The sequence below is a fragment of the Colletotrichum destructivum genome, chromosome 3, assembly GCF_034447905.1.
Source record: "Colletotrichum destructivum chromosome 3, complete sequence".
Classification (NCBI taxonomy): domain Eukaryota; kingdom Fungi; phylum Ascomycota; class Sordariomycetes; order Glomerellales; family Glomerellaceae; genus Colletotrichum; species Colletotrichum destructivum.
Genome location: NC_085898.1, coordinates 4,079,363 through 4,096,401, shown reverse-complemented (window position 1 = coordinate 4,096,401; position 17,039 = coordinate 4,079,363). Strand labels below are relative to the sequence as shown.

Below are 17,039 nucleotides of genomic sequence, written 5' to 3'. Positions count from 1 at the left end.
TCTAGACCACCAATCAATTTTCAACACAATTACACCCAACATAACGGGTAAGTACAATGGATGTCTTTTGAGCTGGCTGGCGTCGTGTTTCTGGGCAGGCTATTGAGACTAATGACTGTTGGGATCAGGTCCAGATCTTGTCACTCACTGCCGAGATGGAGAAATGAAACTGATACAACAACAAGACCGGTTAATCATTGGACTCGACGGCATGGGGTTACTGAAACGCCACCTCGATAATCACCCTTTCAATCCCTTGTGATGCTCCATTTAGAAGCCGCAATACAATGTCACTAATGGCTATGGTTGTGTTGTTGCCGAGGAGCGCCCTTTCAGTGCGCGGCATGCGAGGAACCCCTGTGCTGGAAGTGCAATTCCGGGAGGTCACGTAGTGGATGTCACAAATCGTAAAGCATCCTAACCGCTCCTTCCAGTAGCGTCCAGAAAAACGGTCTTGCTTTCGCCATGGTCCTTTAGAAAGTGTTGCTCTACCTACCTACCTACCCTAGTTACCTTACAATCGCATTGTTACGGCCCTTGTGAGGATGGCTTTGTAAGTGGTTGGTTGTTCGGCCAGGGTGTCGACCGGGGTTGTGCCGAGCAAAGCGACAGTATCCTGTTGTATTATATAAGCAAGAGATAAGGGGTGATACTCTGGACCTGGGGGGCCTGCTACAGGCCTTGGCGTCTCCGACTTCATAGCGTCATCAACTAATTGCTGGCTCTCAATGACCCCAACATAATACCAGCATGATACCAGTATGATATTAACATAACGTCGGAAAAACATGGCAGGGTTCAAAGAAATCATGCCTGCTATTACTACAAAGTAGTCTGGTCCTCAATCTAGATATTGGAGCTAAGCTTTCCAAGCTGACATGGACCCTAGGTCTCCCTCTCCGGAGACAACCGCCGGCTCGGGGAGTGAACCGGTCAGGATTAGCAAACGCAAGCTGTCCCGCACAAGCACGCGCAAAGTGCGAAGCGGCTGTGTCACCTGCAAGAAACGTCATATAAAGTGCGACGAGGCGAAACCGCATTGCAGCAACTGCCTCCAGAGCCGAGGGCACTGTGAGGGCTACCTCGTCGACCCGAAAAGGAAAGCTTCGGGGCCCACGGAGATCTGCTGGAACTCCAAGCAAGTCGTCCGCCAGGCCCCGTCGCCGACGACGCAGGCCAAGCTAGGCACCAACACCCGAGATTTTCGGCACGATGCCGGTCTGCTCTATTTTGAGGAGTTTGTCTGCCTACTCAGGGGTCCTTGGATGAGCGCGGCATCCAGCGGCGACTTGTGGGTGGTCACGTTGCCTCAAATCTGTCGCAACAATAGCACGCTCCGCTCCGCCGCCATGGCTATAGGTGCTCTGAGCGTGTGGTACCGCCAGTCCGCCTTCGCGTCGCTCCGCGCCGTGACGATACCGGATCAGCCGACTGCCGAGGGGGACGCCCACTACTTTCAGGCCGTCACTTACTACTGCGACTCCCTCATGTTGCAGAGAAGGCGATCCTCCGCGCAGGACGCCATCTTCTTGTCCGTACTCTTGCTCTTCTTCGAGACCCTCCGCGGAAACAGGGTTGCTGCCTTGGATCATGTCAACCACGCGCTGTCCCTGCTACTGGCCATCATGACGGATACGGACGCCCAGCTCTATCTGTCCGACTTGGCACCTGACCCGAAGCCGGTCATCGGCGCAGTAGCGGAAGTCTTTAATCAGCTGGCTAGACAGGCCCGCACCGTCTTCCGAGGGAGGATACTCGACGGACCGACTCTCCCCAACCTCGCAAGGGGCCTGAAGAGCAAGAAGCAAACCATGGAGTCTTTTATGGTCCTCCTAAGCCAGATGCGAAGCGACTGGGCCCTCGAAAGCCCGGTGCCGCCCGTCTTCAGGAGTCTGGATGAGTTCGAACAGACCTGGCCCACTCTGCGACGTCACCAGGCTGCAATAAACGCCGTCATGGAAGACGCCATCCAGAACTCCAACATCCGCCGCTTTCATGACGACAATTCTATCTCCAAGTTCCATTCTGAGCTGCTCGGCAGCCCTAATATCAGGGAGTACTGTGTCAACTTTCAAAAGTCCATGGACAAGCTGGACGCCGCGTTTCAACCCCTATTCGCGAACATCCTCTCGTCCGACATCGAATCACCGACCTATCTCCGAGCGATCCTCCTGCGCCTGGAGTTCTTAGGAGTCTACATATTCAACAACCCAGCCTCCTTTCTCGGATTCGACTCTGTTGTGTTGCTGACGCCCCTGTTCCGCCAATACATTTCCCTCAGTCACATCGCGCTGAGAATGGCCAAGGAGGAATCCCGGAAGAATCCGGCACACCACCTGTCCCTACAGCGCGGGCTGGCGTGGCACCTGCTGGTCACGTCGCTCTTCAGCCGGGACCCCGTCGTCCGCGACGAGGCCGTCTTGATGTTGAGGGACTACCCGGGCCAGGACGGGCTGCTGAACACCCGCGTGCTGTACGCCTTGGCCCTGAGAAACCGTCATATTGAGCGCCTCAACGTCGTGGATGGAACGCCCGACGAGCAGTGGCGGCGGCTGTGGCGTCGGGAGTTCGTGTTCGAGGATGGCGGTGACCGCGTCGTGCTGCGGTACATGGAAAAGGACGAATCGGCGGGGGCATGGCGTCTGGTGGAGGAAGCGGCCGACGTCGAAGGAGAGGGCGAGATTGTGGAGTGGACGCGACAACCGATCACGGGGCATGGCGGCTTACTCATTTTGGACTTGTATGTGATGTCAAACCACTTGGACCTGAATCATTCCGATACATGACAAAGGACACGACACAACGCAGCAGCATTGGGTAGGGGCCTCGGGGATTCCAATAGAATCAAAATATGTTTCTAATTATGATCTAGATGAACTTTCTAAAATGCGAACCTGATACCCCCTAAAGGACGACAAGACACGATGAAAACCAAACAGAAATACCAAATACTCCTAAATGCTGGGAGGGTGATTGTGGCGAAGGGGCCTTTCGGTTGTACCCCGTTTGCGTTCGACTTGACTATTCCCTACGCTCTTTACACCTGCAACCGATAGGTTAAGCATCTATTGGTCTAAGGCCTGACTCTGGCACTACGATCGTCTGTTAGCAAAGTATTTTCTGAAGATGTGGCGGCGATACAACTTACCATCTCCCAGTACACTCCCTGTTTCCTAATGAGCTCGTTGTGAGACCCTTTCTCTACCACCCTCCCTTCGCTGAAGACGAAAATAACATCGGCGTTCTGGATGGTCGATAGCCTGTGGGCTACCGCAACCACGGTGCGTCCGTCACGCGCCCTCTCGAATGCGGCTTGCACAATCTTCTCCGACTCCGAGTCCAGCGCGGACGTGGCCTCATCCAAAAGCAGAAGCTTCGGGTCGCGAATCAGGGCACGCGCGATGGCGATACGCTGCTTCTGCCCACCGGACATGGACACGCCCTTGGCGCCGACGTCGGTTTCGTAGCCCTCGGGTAGAGAAACGATAAAGTCATGGATGAATGCGTCGATGCAAACTTCCTGGATCCTCTCGTCCGAGACGGAACCGGGATCCTCGATACCGAAGAGGATGTTCTCGCGGACCGTCCCTCGGAACATGACCGGCTCCTGGGCGACGAGTGAGATGTTTCGGCGGTAGTCGTATACGTCGAGCTCATGGATGTTGACGCCATTGCAAAGGATCGAGCCGTGGCCTTTGTTCAGGTCGTAAAAGCGTTCCAAGAGCGAGATGATGGTCGTTTTGCCGCAGCCTGAGGGGCCGACGAAGGCCGCGTACTGGCCCTTCTCAATAACGAGGTTCAAACCCTCGAAAACCACTACATCGCGGGTGGGATACTTGAAGTGGACGTCGCGCAGCTCGACTCGCACGCCACCTTCGGCCTCGGCAATGTCTTCGCTGCCCCTCGTCGCAGCTTGCCCAACGTCCGCAGACTCTCTGACATCGAGGATGCGATCAGCAGCTGCGGCCGCTTGCGCTGCGCTGGGAGCCACGGCCAGGACTTGACTGGCCGCCTCTGCACCCTGGATGATGGCCATGAAGCACACAAAGAACGCCTCCATGGAATATTCGCCACTGGCCAGAAGCCTGCCGCCGTACCAAAAGACCAACGCCTGGCACCCGAGGCTTACACTGTCTGCGAAACCATAGAGCACGGCAGTCCACTGAGCTTTGCGGCGCGCTGCCAGAATATGTCCGTTGAGTAGCTTTTCGTACCGGGCGTTGATGATGGACTCCATGCCGAGGGAGGAGACCGTCCTGATGGCGCCGATGGCTTCGGTGGCGAATTGCGAGCTCTCTGCAAAAACCGCCGTATTCATCTGGTCGAATTGCACCTCGTGTCTGTACTTCCAAAGCCCCGCGCCCAGCATGATTGGCATGGTGATGAACATGGCAACCAAGCCGAGCTTCCAACCAAAAATGAGCGCGATGGCGACACAACCGATGACGGTAAAGATGCCCGAAAGCAGCATCGCCAGGTTCAGGCCGAGCAGCTCCTCGAGCAACTTCGCGTCGCCTGATATTCTCGCGCTCAGGGATCCGTGCGAGTTACTATCCTCGTCGAAGAAGCTGAGAGGTTGATGCAGCATATCGGTGAGGTATTGGTTCTTATACGCCGCGCTGACGAAGTACTGGAGACGCAGGCCGATCCAGCCCTGAGCGAAGTACGCCAGACCAACCGCCCCAGCCAGGGCAAACCACATCAAGCCCCAGAAGTTTGCCTCTCTCTTGAGTTCGTCGCCAGTCAGGAGAAACACAGCGATGACCTTTGAGAACAGCCATGCTTGCACGGGTGTACCGGCCGCACTCGCCATGCAGGACAGTATGACGGCCAGGTACGACGTCCACTTCGCCCGTCGTTCATAGAGAAGTCTCCCAAAGCTGCGGACAAGCCCTCGAGGCTTATGGGAAGCACTTCCCTCTGAATTGTCGGTGAAGGCTGTAGAAGCAAGATGCTCGCGATCCACAAGCACTTTCTCCTCCATTTCCGAATCGAGTCCCGAAGCAGACACGTCCGATACCGACTTCCCCGTCGTTGACAGATTCAGCGCTTGAGCCCGCACCAGAGAGCTGTAGACTCCTGAGGGGTCACTCAGGAGACTATGGTGGGTGCCCTGCTCGACCGCTTGCCCTCTTTGCAGCACAACGATGTTGTCGGCCTTCTGAATCGTTGAAAGCCTATGGGCGATAGTTATAGTAGTTCGTCCTTGTGTGACTCTGTCGAGCGCGGCCTGGACGATCTTCTCGCTTTTGGCGTCGATCGCGCTGGTCGCTTCATCGAGGATGATGATGCGGGGCTTTTTGATGATGCTCCTGGCGATTGCAAGTCGTTGCTTTTGTCCGCCGGACAGTTTAGCACCACCATCTCCAACCCGCGTATCGTAACCCTACGCACAAGGTTTTATTAGAGATTGAACATGGTCCCGATTTGCAGAGTCCAATATCCGATAACATGAACTTACATCAGGTAGTCGGCAAATGAACTCATGGGCGTAGGATTCCTGGCAAGCGTCGCGAACCAGCTCTCGTTTTATCATCTCAGGCTCATTTTCCCACTCGGTACCAATCAGGCCATTCGCTACGTTGCTGAATATGGAGGCGTTGAAGAGGAAGGGCTCCTGTTGAACCAGGCCGACTTGAGCTCTCCACCACTTGAGGTCGAGGTCCTCCAGGTTTACACCACCGATGCTGATGGTTCCGGAGAGGCTCGGTCGAATGAGCGATTTCAGCTCTTCGTTGACGCATTCCATTGTTTCATTGCCTGGCTTTTCCGATGACTGATCATCAAGAACCCTTGGCAAGGAGTGTTGTTCTCTCAGGGAGTACCATCGCTCCATCAAGCCAACGATGGTGCTCTTACCGGAGCCGGATGGGCCGACGAGAGCGATATTCTGGCCAGGCTGGATGCGAAAGCTCAGTGAGTTGAGGACTTTAACGCCGGCTCGACTGGGGTACTCGAACGTCACGTCTTCGAAGACGATATCCTGGGAGTCGATCTCTGGCTTGAGGGTACCGGCGGGAGACAAAGGGGCATCGATCACTGTAAAAAGCTCGCAAGCAGCGACCATAGCCTTGCTGACAGCGATTATGGGCGTCGAAATTCTTTCCAAGGAGGTGAGAATCATCATCACGGACATTAATACCACGACAACCACGCCGGCATTGTCGAGGGCGCCGGCGATATATCGCTGGGTGCCGTACCAGAAAGCCAGCCCGAAAGCGCCGAATATGCCGAAAAACTGTCTCAAGTTAGCGTTTGTGAACGGTTTGTGAACGGCCAAGAGAATGCCGGGAAGAAAAGCTCACGATGAGACCAAACTGAATCGCTACCACAGGGGCGGTCTTCTGGGCCCGTTTCTTGGCCTCTTGTACCCAGCCCTCATACCGGGAGATGATATGTCTCTGCGCGCCACAAGCCATGACCAGCCGAATTCCTCCGAGTGCCTCGCTGGCGATCGCAGTACTCTGCGCATCAGCTTCAGTCGTCGCAGTCTCGCCCTTGACGATGATTGGCAACACAACTCCCATGACGATCAATATGTACAGAATTAGCGACGAAGTCACCAAGGTGAGATCCCAGCTCCAGATGAAGGCAATAATCAGGGCTGCCCAGATCGTGCCGTTGAACTGCAGGAAGGTTCCCAGGCGGTCGGAAATTCCGATTTGCAACACGGCCGACGTCCCAGTAATGGCGGTCGCCGCAGCCCCTGGAGGCATCGAGTCGATGACATGGATCGACTGCGCGAACAACGACTGTAAGTAGTGGAGTCGGATGGCGGATGAGAGCCGAATACCAATCATCCTGAAGCAAAACTTGTTGACAGCGTTGAGCGCCCATCGTCCGACGAACAGGGCCATGATATACAAGGCCTGGCGGTTCAGTATACTTTCAAACTGGGAGCGGGAGATGGTGGTGGTATCGCTGAAGTAACTGGTAAACTGGCCGACGAGCTGGCCGAAAATGACGTTCATGAGCGGCAGGGCCACGCCGGCGGCGATGGACGCCAACGACGCAATGATATAGATGAGGAAGTCCCATTTCGTCGCGTAGGTGAAGACCCTGAGGTAATCGGAGAAGCGTGGTTTTCGCACCAGCGTCGTTGCGGCCTTGTTGGTTCGGGCTGGGCTTTTCGCCATGTTTTCGGGCGCGTCGTTCCGTGGCTGTCGTCAGGACGCCCTAAAGGTAGGTAGATTTCAGCACCTCCCGTGTTAAGTTTTGACAGCTTCCTTCCAGACTTTGGCAGAAGGGTTTGACAGAAAGGGAGGGGGGTGGGCTTTACATGGGAACGTCCGGATATTCCCTTCTGAACAAATCCTATCCATCGTTGATGTTTTGACGTCAGAAGGTCCGACCTCGTGCTTCAAGGAGACGGACGTTCTTGGGCCTTTCTGCAGAGTGCATGCAGAAAATCGAAACGAGGCACTGCTCGAAGGGTCGTGTAAGTGGAGGTCCGGGAAGCACCGAGAACTGAAGATGAGATGCTTGGAAGAAAATGATGGAGAGAAGATAGTATGAGAACCAGTGTCTTACAACGTTGCTGGCACCAATTCCGGACTCTCAAGCGCCACATCAACATCCTTCCGATGTGATTGATCGTGAAAAGATGCTCCCCCCAAGGGAACCGTCGAGGACCGTTGTATTACGGCTTCTGGAAGGTGAAGGGCCGAGCGCTCGGAAACCCGGGTACGATAAATTGATCAAGGTGGGGGGATGTACTTTTCAAGCCAATCATTTCAGCTGTCTCGGTACCCGACTCTCCGTCTACTTCGAAACAGCGGGGGGGCGGCGTGTACTGGTGTTGATTGTCGGCAGTCCTTAGGACGACTTCCACCAGTGTGGCAGTGCCACTGCACATCGAATATGCCAAGCTCCTCGTCGCCCCCTTGTCATTGCTTTTTAGAATCTGGCAGAACAATATTTGCGGTGTCAACTTTCTGCAGCAAGCCCGGTGACTACATAAATGTTTCCTTGTCCATTGCGTTTCTGATCTGGAGGTGGTTGTGAAAATCATCAAAATATTGCCATTGAAGCGGGCAGACGGTTTAAACTAAAAAATTCAACTTTGTGTAACTTCTTGTTTTTTTAGTTTCTGTTTTTTGGGACCTCTTTCCTGTCCATCATCATGTCCAACTTTCCTCCAGACATTTATCAAAAAAATCTTTTGGCAATCAAGATTCTTCCTTAGCAGCAATCGTTCTCGACCTCGTGACGAATCTTGCTATGCTCTGTGACACCCATCTTGTCATTGCCTAAACTCTCCAACACCTTGGGCTCGAAGCCGGCAGCAGCGTACTTAGACTCATCCCGCCCAAGGTTCTTACCACTCGACAGACCATAGTCGGGAGTTGATGAACCATTCGACGAGACGCCGCTGGAAACGGTATCGTCCTTGGTGACACTCTTTTCAACACCATTCATGAACTTCCTCGACTCATCCTCGACAGAAGCGCCGTTGATGGTGTATCCCGTGTCACTTGCATCGACATAAGCCTCAAGACCAGCACCCTCGCGGGGGTACTCTTTCATAAGGTCCTTGTGCACTTTGAGGGCAGCGCACATCTCCTTGTGGGAGACGTCGTTGAGAAATTCGCATTGACCAAGAGGTGAGGGTACAGCGGCGCGGAGTTTGCCGTCACGGGTCTTAAGGATCGCCGATGTCGCTTTGTCGATCATTTCCTCGTCGAACTGGGCATGATCCATGGAGAGACCAGCACGGGAGAAGAGATTCAACAAGCGGCGGTGTTCTTGGGTGGAGAGCTTGCCGAGCACGTGGGCAAGTGTCGCAGAGTAAGCCATATCGATGGAAATGGCATGGCCGTGACGCAGGGGAACGTCAGGGGACAGCTCGTGAAGAGGGGACCAGCTGCATGAGGTCAGATTCTGTTCTCCAATGTAATTCATCAAGAGTCTCTTACGTGTGACCGTAGGCAATGACACGATCAAGCATGATCTCGTGAAGGTTGGGAGTCTCAAGCTTCAACATCTCGTGGATCCCGTTGCGGTTTATCTTGTCCGCAGCATCTCTGACCTCTTTGCTGGCACCATCACAACGTCCAAACCCGGTCTCAATGAGCTCCTCGCAAAAGCGGTCGAGCAGGTCAAATGTCTCTAGGTGTGCGCAAGTGGAGATTTTGATCAACTCAGCGAAGCCATTGCGGATTTGAGCTGTGGGTAATGTGCGCAAAAATTTGAAGTCGAGAAAGGTGTGTGTAGGCGCGTGGTAAGCTCCCAGGCGGTTCTTGTAGTTGCCGTAGTTAACGGCGACCTTGATGGAGACGGAGGCGTCGATAAGACCAATGACTGTGGTCGGAATACGAATGAAAGGTGTGTTGCGGCGGTAAGCGGCGCATGCGAAGCTGCAGTTCATTAGAAAGTTGAATTTTCGTAGGCAAGGGGACATAGACATACCCAGCAACGTCGGTGACAAGACCACCGCCAACAACGAGAACAGGCTCCTTGCGGTACACGCCAAACTCGGTCATGGAGTCGACGATGCTCAGTAGCGTCTCCATGGACTTGGCCTTCTCACCAATCATGGTCTTGTGGATCTTCAGGTCGATGTTGTAGTGGTCAAAGTAATCCTTCATCTCCTCTCCATAGAGATTGAAGATGTTGAGATCCATGACGGCCAAGCATCGTTTCCAACGCGAGTAACAGTCGGCCAACTGGCTATTCTGCTTGCTGAAAACGCCATCAAGGAACTCGAAGTCGTATTCGATCTTCTCGTAACCGCAGACCGAGAAACCCTTTGTGGTAGGCTCAACCGTCGCCTTCATGTCGGAGGCCATTTTGAATGATGGGGGTTTAGAGGGCAAGTTGATATGTTGGTGTGTTGTAAAGAAACAGGCGTGAAAGGGGATTCTCGAAAGGATGGGACTCTAGGAGTTGTCAAATGATGTCTGTGTGTGAAAGAATGAAAACAGGTATAATTATTTCTAGGTGCTTCCAACACCGAGCTTTTGAATGAATTTCATGCTCATGACGGGATCCAAGCCGCAGCTGGGGAGCCGATAGAGCAAGCCGGACCCCTCGTCCGCAGCCATCCGCTTTGGAACGGATCGAATTCTCCAAAAGAGTCGTCCGCATCATCACTTGCGCCTCCAACATTCATCCAGATCCACTCCTCGAAACACTGACCGACTTTTGCCTCTTTGGCGAGGTCAGGTAGCACAATGTCATGGCAGACGAAAACGAATCATGGGGGAAAGCATGAACATGGAGTAGGTCCCGCGGCTGGGCCAGAGCGCTTAGAGCTTGAGGTGTTTCTCTTTGACGATGACACTAGTCGTGGAACTGGTAGTGGAGGGACAATGACAAGTAGACTCGACTCGTTGTGAACGTCAGACTTGGATTATAAATGGGTCATTGGTACAATATCTATGCTCACTACCTGGGTTAGCCAAGAAACTAGCCCACGATCGATGGGCTATGCAGGGAATTCCCTTCATTTGATTGCTTCTTTTGGCCGAGTCTCTCTCCTGGGCACACGGCTACTGTGTTGCAACAACGAACGGGCAGGCGAAAGTTGTGATGCATACGACACTCGCCGATGGGCCGACCGGGGGCGTTTTAGCGCTAGCATCGCATGTCCCGGGTCGGTGCCTTTCATGGTGTAACAAGAAACAGATACAGTACGGCTCCGTGGGCGGGCAATTGCGTGCTAAGTGCATTGGGAGTCTGGTCAGTGACTTCCCGCCAGGACGAAAACCGGAGAAATCCCATGTTTCACCGTGTATGAAAAGTCGATTCCATCATCGATATTCGGATCTTGGATACAAGACTTGCAGTCTAGGCGGTGCTGGGTTAGCGTTGGCCCGCAAGGCCAAAAAAAAAGTGCAATTCCCAGACTGACGGGAAGGAACCCAAACTATGTACTTTGCGTTTGCTTCTCAGGCGACGATCGACACGAATCGTAAGATCTAGATACTGCACGTGGGGAAAGAGGGGAATGAGGACAAGCCTAGGCGGAGACAGTAGTCCGGCGAGCCGCATCAAGGTCGTTGACGGCTAGATATCCTTTCTCGTTGGCTGGTTGGAGAGCAAGAAAGGCGAGCCCGCATGATTCCAGTAAGAACCCTAGTTCATCAGATTATTCGGATCCTGGGAAATGTGGGAGCATCGATCGGATGGAACATGATGCCTGCTGGATGGGGCCAGTCTTGGAAGTCCTCCCCTGGTTCTGTGCTTCCGATACAAGTGGGTTACACAGAACTTGTACATACTTACACTGTCTAAGTAGGATGTATGTGCTAACCTGGAGATACATTTTGGTAGAAGGTGAAAAGTTACACTGTTGATTAAGAAATTCTGACGCTCATAAGATGAACTCATGATTCGGGCGCTTTCTTTTGGATCGCTGGCCGCCTGTTGTTTATACAACCACTTCCAACATGCTTCGAAGTATTTGAACCCCCCCTTCTTGTCATTATCGTGACGCGCCACAAGGCGAGAGGTACCCAAGTTTGCTGGTTAGCAAGGCGCTTAAGAGAAATACTGAGATCACCCAAGAGCTTAGCTGAGCTGAGCAGGAGGAGGGGAGCGTGGGTGGGCGAGCCCGGACTACCTACCTACCTACCTACCTACCACATACTTGACGCGGTTCGATGAGGTGTTGTTGGCGTCATGATACTGAGGCGCCCAGCTAGCTGCCCCTCATCGCGTGCCAGTACCCGCACCGGGTCGCGAAAGCACCTGACTTGTACCTCCGTACCCGCCCACAGCGGCCTCTTTTAGTTAGGTACCAAAGTACCGTGCGAAGAATCGAGTGGCGCCCCACCCCCTTCGGGCTTGCTACCCCGCCATGGCTTTTACATCATCAGGGGCTACGTACCTCCCGCATTCCTTAGGTACTTCCAACAGGCTCTCCTTTCGCGGCAATTTTGGCCGGGGCAACTGTCCGCTTCAGGGCTCCCTCCACAGAGACTGTAAAGGTGGTCATGGTCGGCGAGAGCTGCGGCTTCCGGCCATGCTACTGCTCGGGGTTCCCTGCGCGTTGAGTGACGGTGGGACTCTATTTCGTCCATCATGGTGATAACTAGACCTTACTTCCATATGAGAGAGAGAGAGAGAGAAACACATGTCTGCTTTTGACTCTATGGTTACTTTCTTTACTCCCCTATTTTCCCTCAATCAAAAAAGCATACCAAACACTGGTTCTTCTAGCACGTCAATCGGAGATCAATCGTACCTTTTGTAGGCCAGAATCAACATCTTACCCACTACGATGCCTCACTTTGATGAAAGCAAAGCATATGCCGTCCAGGAGGACGTCTTTTTCGACGACGGCCGCGAGATCGAACTCCTGCACTTTGTGTACAGCCAGCCCGACCTCGACGAGATCCGGGGCTCCCCCGATCGTGTCCTCAAGGCCGTCGACGACTTTGGCCGCACCAAGAAGTATCTCATGAATGTCGGTGAGGACAAGGGCAAAATCGTGACGGATTTGATCACCGAGGTCAAGCCCAAGGTCATGGTGAGCGAAGAGCCCCTCCTTAGCCCCTTCCAAACCTATTACTCCAAACACTTCCCAAATCTTCGGGTCTACAGTCACGATTGACTTTTGGCCATCATCCGATGATGTGACGACTCGCGTCTCTGAACCATGGTTCCTCAAACCACACCCTCGGTAGACCGAGAAATCTTCATTTGATCTTTTTGACACCTTTTCTTCGCCAAACAGGTCGAACTAGGAGGCTACGTGGGCTATTCTTGCATCCTCTTCGGCGCCGCCGCCCGTGCCGCCACCCCGGACGCAAGATACTACTCCCTCGAGCGGAATCCCGAGTTCGCCGCCGTCATCGGCTCTCTTGTCGACCTCGCCGGCCTCGCCGACACCGTAAAAGTCGTTGTCGGCCCCAGCGACGCCTCTATAGCGCGTCTGCACGCTGCGGGCTCGGTCCCCAGAATCGACCTGATGTTTTTGGACCACTACAAGCCCGCTTACACCACCGATCTGAAGCTCTGCGAGCAGCTCGGCCTTATCGGCCCCGGGTCCGTCCTCGCTGCCGACAACGTCATCAAGCCGGGTAACCCCCCGTACCTCGAATACGTCCGCAGCTCGGTCGCGCAGAAGCGTGCAGCCGCCCGGGACGTTGGGAAGGCGAGAGTGGAGAGCGGGTGGCACGACGATCGGACGGCGAAGCAGTACGAGAAGCGCGAGGGCGAAGAGAGGCTGGACCTGTCGCGCATCGGGAACCCGAATCTCAACTACGAGAGTCAGTTGGTCCATAGCTTTGAGCCGACTGGCGTGCCTGTGAGTTCACGCCCTGCCCACAACTACAATTCCTTCTCGCTGAGAATGTCTAGGATGGCGTTGAAATCACGAGATGTGTCGGGGAGGCGAAGGAATGAAATGCGAACATGAACTGGAATGATGAACAACCTATTTTCAACAAGTCAACTTCGCTACAGCACAAGCATATTGCAATGCAAATTCAAGAGTGCTTTGTGAAAAATCGCGACGAAATGTAGATCATGGCATGTGACGCAACAGGAACAATTGTGTATTGAACAACTGTCGTGTGTAGATTGTTAGCCACCATTCTAGCGCTTCGTTAGTACTCCTTTGGTCTCAGAAAACTGCTCCTTTAACGGCGTATTTCATAAAACAAAAAAATCCCCCCAAATGCTTGTTTGTCCCAAGTGCCCCGACAACGCCAAATTCAAACAATCTTGCGAGACGTAAACTGGTCTAGATTCTGAGCCACGTCTTGGCCCTCTCGTACGTGTAAAATGCCACTGCCGCCATGGGCACCACCTTGACATACCCGATCGTCAAACCCACGAAAAATCCCGGCGTCCCCTTCTCTCGGAAAATCATGGCCGCCGTCTCGCTAATGCGAAGTCGGTGGCCGTCCCCGACGGCGCCTCCAACCTGCATTCGCCGGCGAATGACCTCCAGAGGGTACGAAGCAGTCTGGGATACGAGACCAGCGATACCGCCAGCAAGGAGCTCGGCCCAAGACCGGAGTGGTGCAGGCTTTCCCGTGGGCGAGTTCTTCTGCTGGGGAAGGGTCGTCCACTTGGCAAGACTAGGGTGGCGAAGGATATCGCCCGCAGTGTCGTGCGTAAGGAAGGACATGCCGGCGTAAGGAAGCATGCCCAGCAAAGTGGGCGTGAATCCTCTGTAGAAATTGATCAATCCCGAACGCGGTGCGATTGCGGCGACTGCGGAGGCGGCCGCCGCCTCGGTTGCCGAGGTACTGGCTGCCTGTGCTGCCGGGGAGGTCCGCACAAAGCGCTCGTTGTAAATCCGGCGGCAAATCGCGGCTAGCGAAGAACCCCCGTGTTTTGTCTCAAAAGCCAAACGGACACGAATAACCTCCAAGGGATATGTGAAGAAAACGGAAGTGACGCCCGCCATGGAGCCGCTGATAAGACGGCGCCACGGAGTCTCATGTTCTTTCCGACGGATCACCATGGAGCGGATTTGCTCGTACGCAAGGAACTTGATGCCGGCGTATGGGAAGATTCGAATGAGCGTCGCCGAGTGTCCTCTAAACAGCCCCGTAAGGCCTTCGTGAGAGCGGATGTCCTTCATTGCCGTCACAACGCCGAACCACGAGCCCGTGTACTTTGCGAACTGCGGATTGCTCGCCTGAAAGAGGATTTTGACACGATCGAGAGGTGCGACGACCGTTTTAGCCTGTAAATGCCCGCTAGAGTCAGAAACACCATCTCCTTATTCTGGCGAGATAGATCCGTGATTCTACTACTTACAGCACAGCCTGCCAAGCCACCGGCGACGCCGGACCGCCAGATGTAGTCGAACGTGCGCGTTTGCTTCCTCGTCTCTATCGTCTCGTCATCGTCGGTTGGGCACACGGGGGGCGCCCTCGGGGGCGGCTTCAGTCGCGCAGCATCTCGTTGTTTGTTCGGTGCTATCTCCGACATGGAGGCATGTTCCAGTAACGCTGACGGCATTACCTGGTCGGCGCGACCCGCGACGCTCGCTCGCTGGTTGTTCGTGGTGGTGGAGGAGGGGGAGGCGAAAGACCGGGGTCACTCGAGAAGCATTCCGCTACTCCTGAAATCCCAAAGGTGTGTTGTTGATGGGAGGAGACGGTGTTCCTGATCAGAGCAACAGCAAGAGGAGTGAAAGCACACGCAAGCTGGCAAGCAGGAAGGGCAAGGATCGTGGGGTGGTGACCGTGGAGAAGGGGCAATGCGGGAAGGGATGGGATAGGAAGGGTCTTAAGCCGAAATGCGCTGGAGTGGGACGTCATAAAGGCGAGATTTTTAAAAGGCTCCCTCTCATTGCACTGTCGTTCTTTCGGGGGAGGAGCTGTGAGCCGTGGGCCGTGGCGCACGAGCGGTAAATGCTTCTTTGGGGGGCTTCGCCCGCTGAGTTCTAGTACAGGGGTCTGGGCCACGAGCCGAAGATTGCCGAGCGTCACCACGGACGGATGGTCACTCGACGCTCTCCAGTGATAGGTGCTTCCTGGGGGGCAGCCTCTTCCCGTTACTTGGTTACTTAACTTTGGTCCGGAGCTAGACCTACGATAGCCACGATACCTCCGCATCCTTCATCGCCATGTGGAAGCACGAACTGGGCAGCCGAAGGACTTTCAAAACCACGCCCGAAACCCCCCCCCCTGGAAAATTAACACCAGACCGCCTTATTTCAGAAAAAAACGCGCCAACGCAGGACCTCGGCACCATTGCACTCTAGATCTGGACTATTCTCCCCCACGGCCACACCAGCCAAGCCCCGGGTCCGGTCAAGTGGCACTTGGACTGGGCTAAGCCTCAACCCGAGTCTGCGGGAAAGACGCCCCGGTCAAAGCCACAAAGCCAGTCAGGCACATTAGCCTGATAGGTGAAGAGGAGGGAAACGAATTTCTCGGATTTCCCAACCATGGTCTCTAGACCTGCGTCAGAGCCCTCATCGGCAAGCTCCTCACCACGTAGCATCTTATTTCACGCCGAGGACCGGTCCGTATTCCTCGTCGACATCCCAGCCTCTCTGGAGGAAAGCCAGGTCTTGCCGGGTCACAGTGCCGAGACAGGAGGGCCACCGCAAAGACGGCTCGTCTCAGTCGACCCCGTTGCCACACCCTTTTCAATACCGGAACCCCGGGACCCCCGGACCAACAACCAAACGCCAGCGAGCCAACTTGCAGACCTTATGATTGAGGCGGCGGTGAGAAGTGCCCTCGACACGCTAGGCAAGAACTACGCCGCGCCATTCTGCCTCCCACGGGTGACCACCGGCGGGAGCAGCAACATTAGCGACAGCAGCAGCGGCTTAGGCCGGAAGAGCCAGCAGGATCATGTTACGTCGCACGGGGCGGATGCGGATGCGGATGCGGCTGCAGTTACGGCGCATTTCATCCCTGAAGAGTCTGTATATCTGAGCGGCTCGATCCAAGAGACGAGAGACTCATTCCTCTCGACAGCGCCCAAGTTCCACCTAATCGTTCTGGATCCCCCATGGCCCAACAAATCCGCGAGAAGAAAGACGGGCGGCTATTCCACCGTCTACGGTCTCAAGGATACCCGGACGCTTCTGGATCAAATTCCTGTCGTTGGCCATCTTGCTGATGGTGGCCTCGTTGCTATTTGGGTGACTAACAAAGCAACTTTGGTAGACTTGCTTACCTCGCCCAGAGGAGTTCTCGCCAGCTGGGGCCTCGAGGCCGCCGCTGAATGGACCTGGGTCAAGCTCACCTCCCAAGGAGAGCCTGTATTCGATACCGAGTCTGCTTGGAGGAAGCCGTGGGAGAGACTCATCATTGCCAGAAAAAGGGGCGACAACCGCAAGGTCCCGCAGAGGGTGATCGCCGCGGTGCCTGACGTACACTCCCGGAAGCCAAATCTCCGTCACTTATTTGAAGACTTGCTGCCTCAAGGATACCTTGGCCTCGAGGTGTTTGCGCGCAACTTGACGGCGGGTTGGTGGGGATGGGGCAACGAAGTCCTCCGCTTTCAAGAGCCCCAGCACTGGGTTGCGCAATTGGAGCTGGAGCGGGCTGAGCTAGCAAGAAGCGAACCTGATGATACCAATACCATTTGACATGTCTATATCCCATGCCTTCCTT

At 54.6% G+C, this 17,039-nt stretch overlaps 6 protein-coding genes across 6 annotated transcripts; 3 read left to right on the top strand and 3 right to left on the bottom strand.

The window, feature by feature from the left end:
- The first annotated feature begins 565 nt into the window (after positions 1-565).
- CDEST_05336 (Putative zn(2)Cys(6) fungal-type DNA-binding domain-containing protein) lies at positions 566-2,787 on the top strand. Its single transcript, XM_062921495.1, has one exon. The coding sequence runs from the start codon at positions 879-881 to the stop codon at positions 2,784-2,786; it is 1,908 nt and encodes a 635-aa protein (XP_062777546.1). The 5' UTR covers positions 566-878; the 3' UTR covers position 2,787.
- A 1-nt stretch (position 2,788) lies between these two features.
- Positions 2,789-7,631, bottom strand: CDEST_05335 (Putative Type 1 protein exporter). Its single transcript, XM_062921494.1, has 5 exons — positions 7,280-7,631; positions 6,306-7,176; positions 5,462-6,238; positions 3,149-5,386; positions 2,789-3,092 (listed from the first exon to the last, which is right to left on the bottom strand). Exons 2-5 carry the CDS (start codon positions 7,134-7,136, stop codon positions 3,066-3,068), a joined length of 3,873 nt encoding a protein of 1,290 aa, XP_062777545.1. The 5' UTR covers positions 7,137-7,176; positions 7,280-7,631; the 3' UTR covers positions 2,789-3,065.
- A 253-nt stretch (positions 7,632-7,884) lies between these two features.
- On the bottom strand, positions 7,885-9,906 carry CDEST_05334 (Putative 3-dehydroquinate synthase domain, 2-epi-5-epi-valiolone synthase). Its single transcript, XM_062921493.1, has 3 exons — positions 9,409-9,906; positions 8,916-9,356; positions 7,885-8,863 (listed from the first exon to the last, which is right to left on the bottom strand). The coding sequence occupies exons 1-3, from the start codon at positions 9,786-9,788 to the stop codon at positions 8,182-8,184; spliced, it is 1,503 nt and encodes a 500-aa protein (XP_062777544.1). The 5' UTR covers positions 9,789-9,906; the 3' UTR covers positions 7,885-8,181.
- A 1,473-nt stretch (positions 9,907-11,379) lies between these two features.
- CDEST_05333 (Putative class I-like SAM-dependent O-methyltransferase) lies at positions 11,380-13,686 on the top strand. Its single transcript, XM_062921492.1, has 3 exons — positions 11,380-12,472; positions 12,680-13,252; positions 13,306-13,686. The coding sequence occupies exons 1-3, from the start codon at positions 12,224-12,226 to the stop codon at positions 13,348-13,350; spliced, it is 867 nt and encodes a 288-aa protein (XP_062777543.1). The 5' UTR covers positions 11,380-12,223; the 3' UTR covers positions 13,351-13,686.
- CDEST_05332 (Putative mitochondrial carrier protein) lies at positions 13,481-15,261 on the bottom strand. Its single transcript, XM_062921491.1, has 2 exons — positions 14,719-15,261; positions 13,481-14,644 (listed from the first exon to the last, which is right to left on the bottom strand). Exons 1-2 carry the CDS (start codon positions 14,920-14,922, stop codon positions 13,691-13,693), a joined length of 1,158 nt encoding a protein of 385 aa, XP_062777542.1. The 5' UTR covers positions 14,923-15,261; the 3' UTR covers positions 13,481-13,690.
- Positions 15,262-15,504: 243 nt separating this feature from the next.
- CDEST_05331 (Putative DNA methylase, N-6 adenine-specific) lies at positions 15,505-17,039 on the top strand. The gene has a single exon (XM_062921490.1). The coding sequence runs from the start codon at positions 15,857-15,859 to the stop codon at positions 17,012-17,014; it is 1,158 nt and encodes a 385-aa protein (XP_062777541.1). The 5' UTR covers positions 15,505-15,856; the 3' UTR covers positions 17,015-17,039.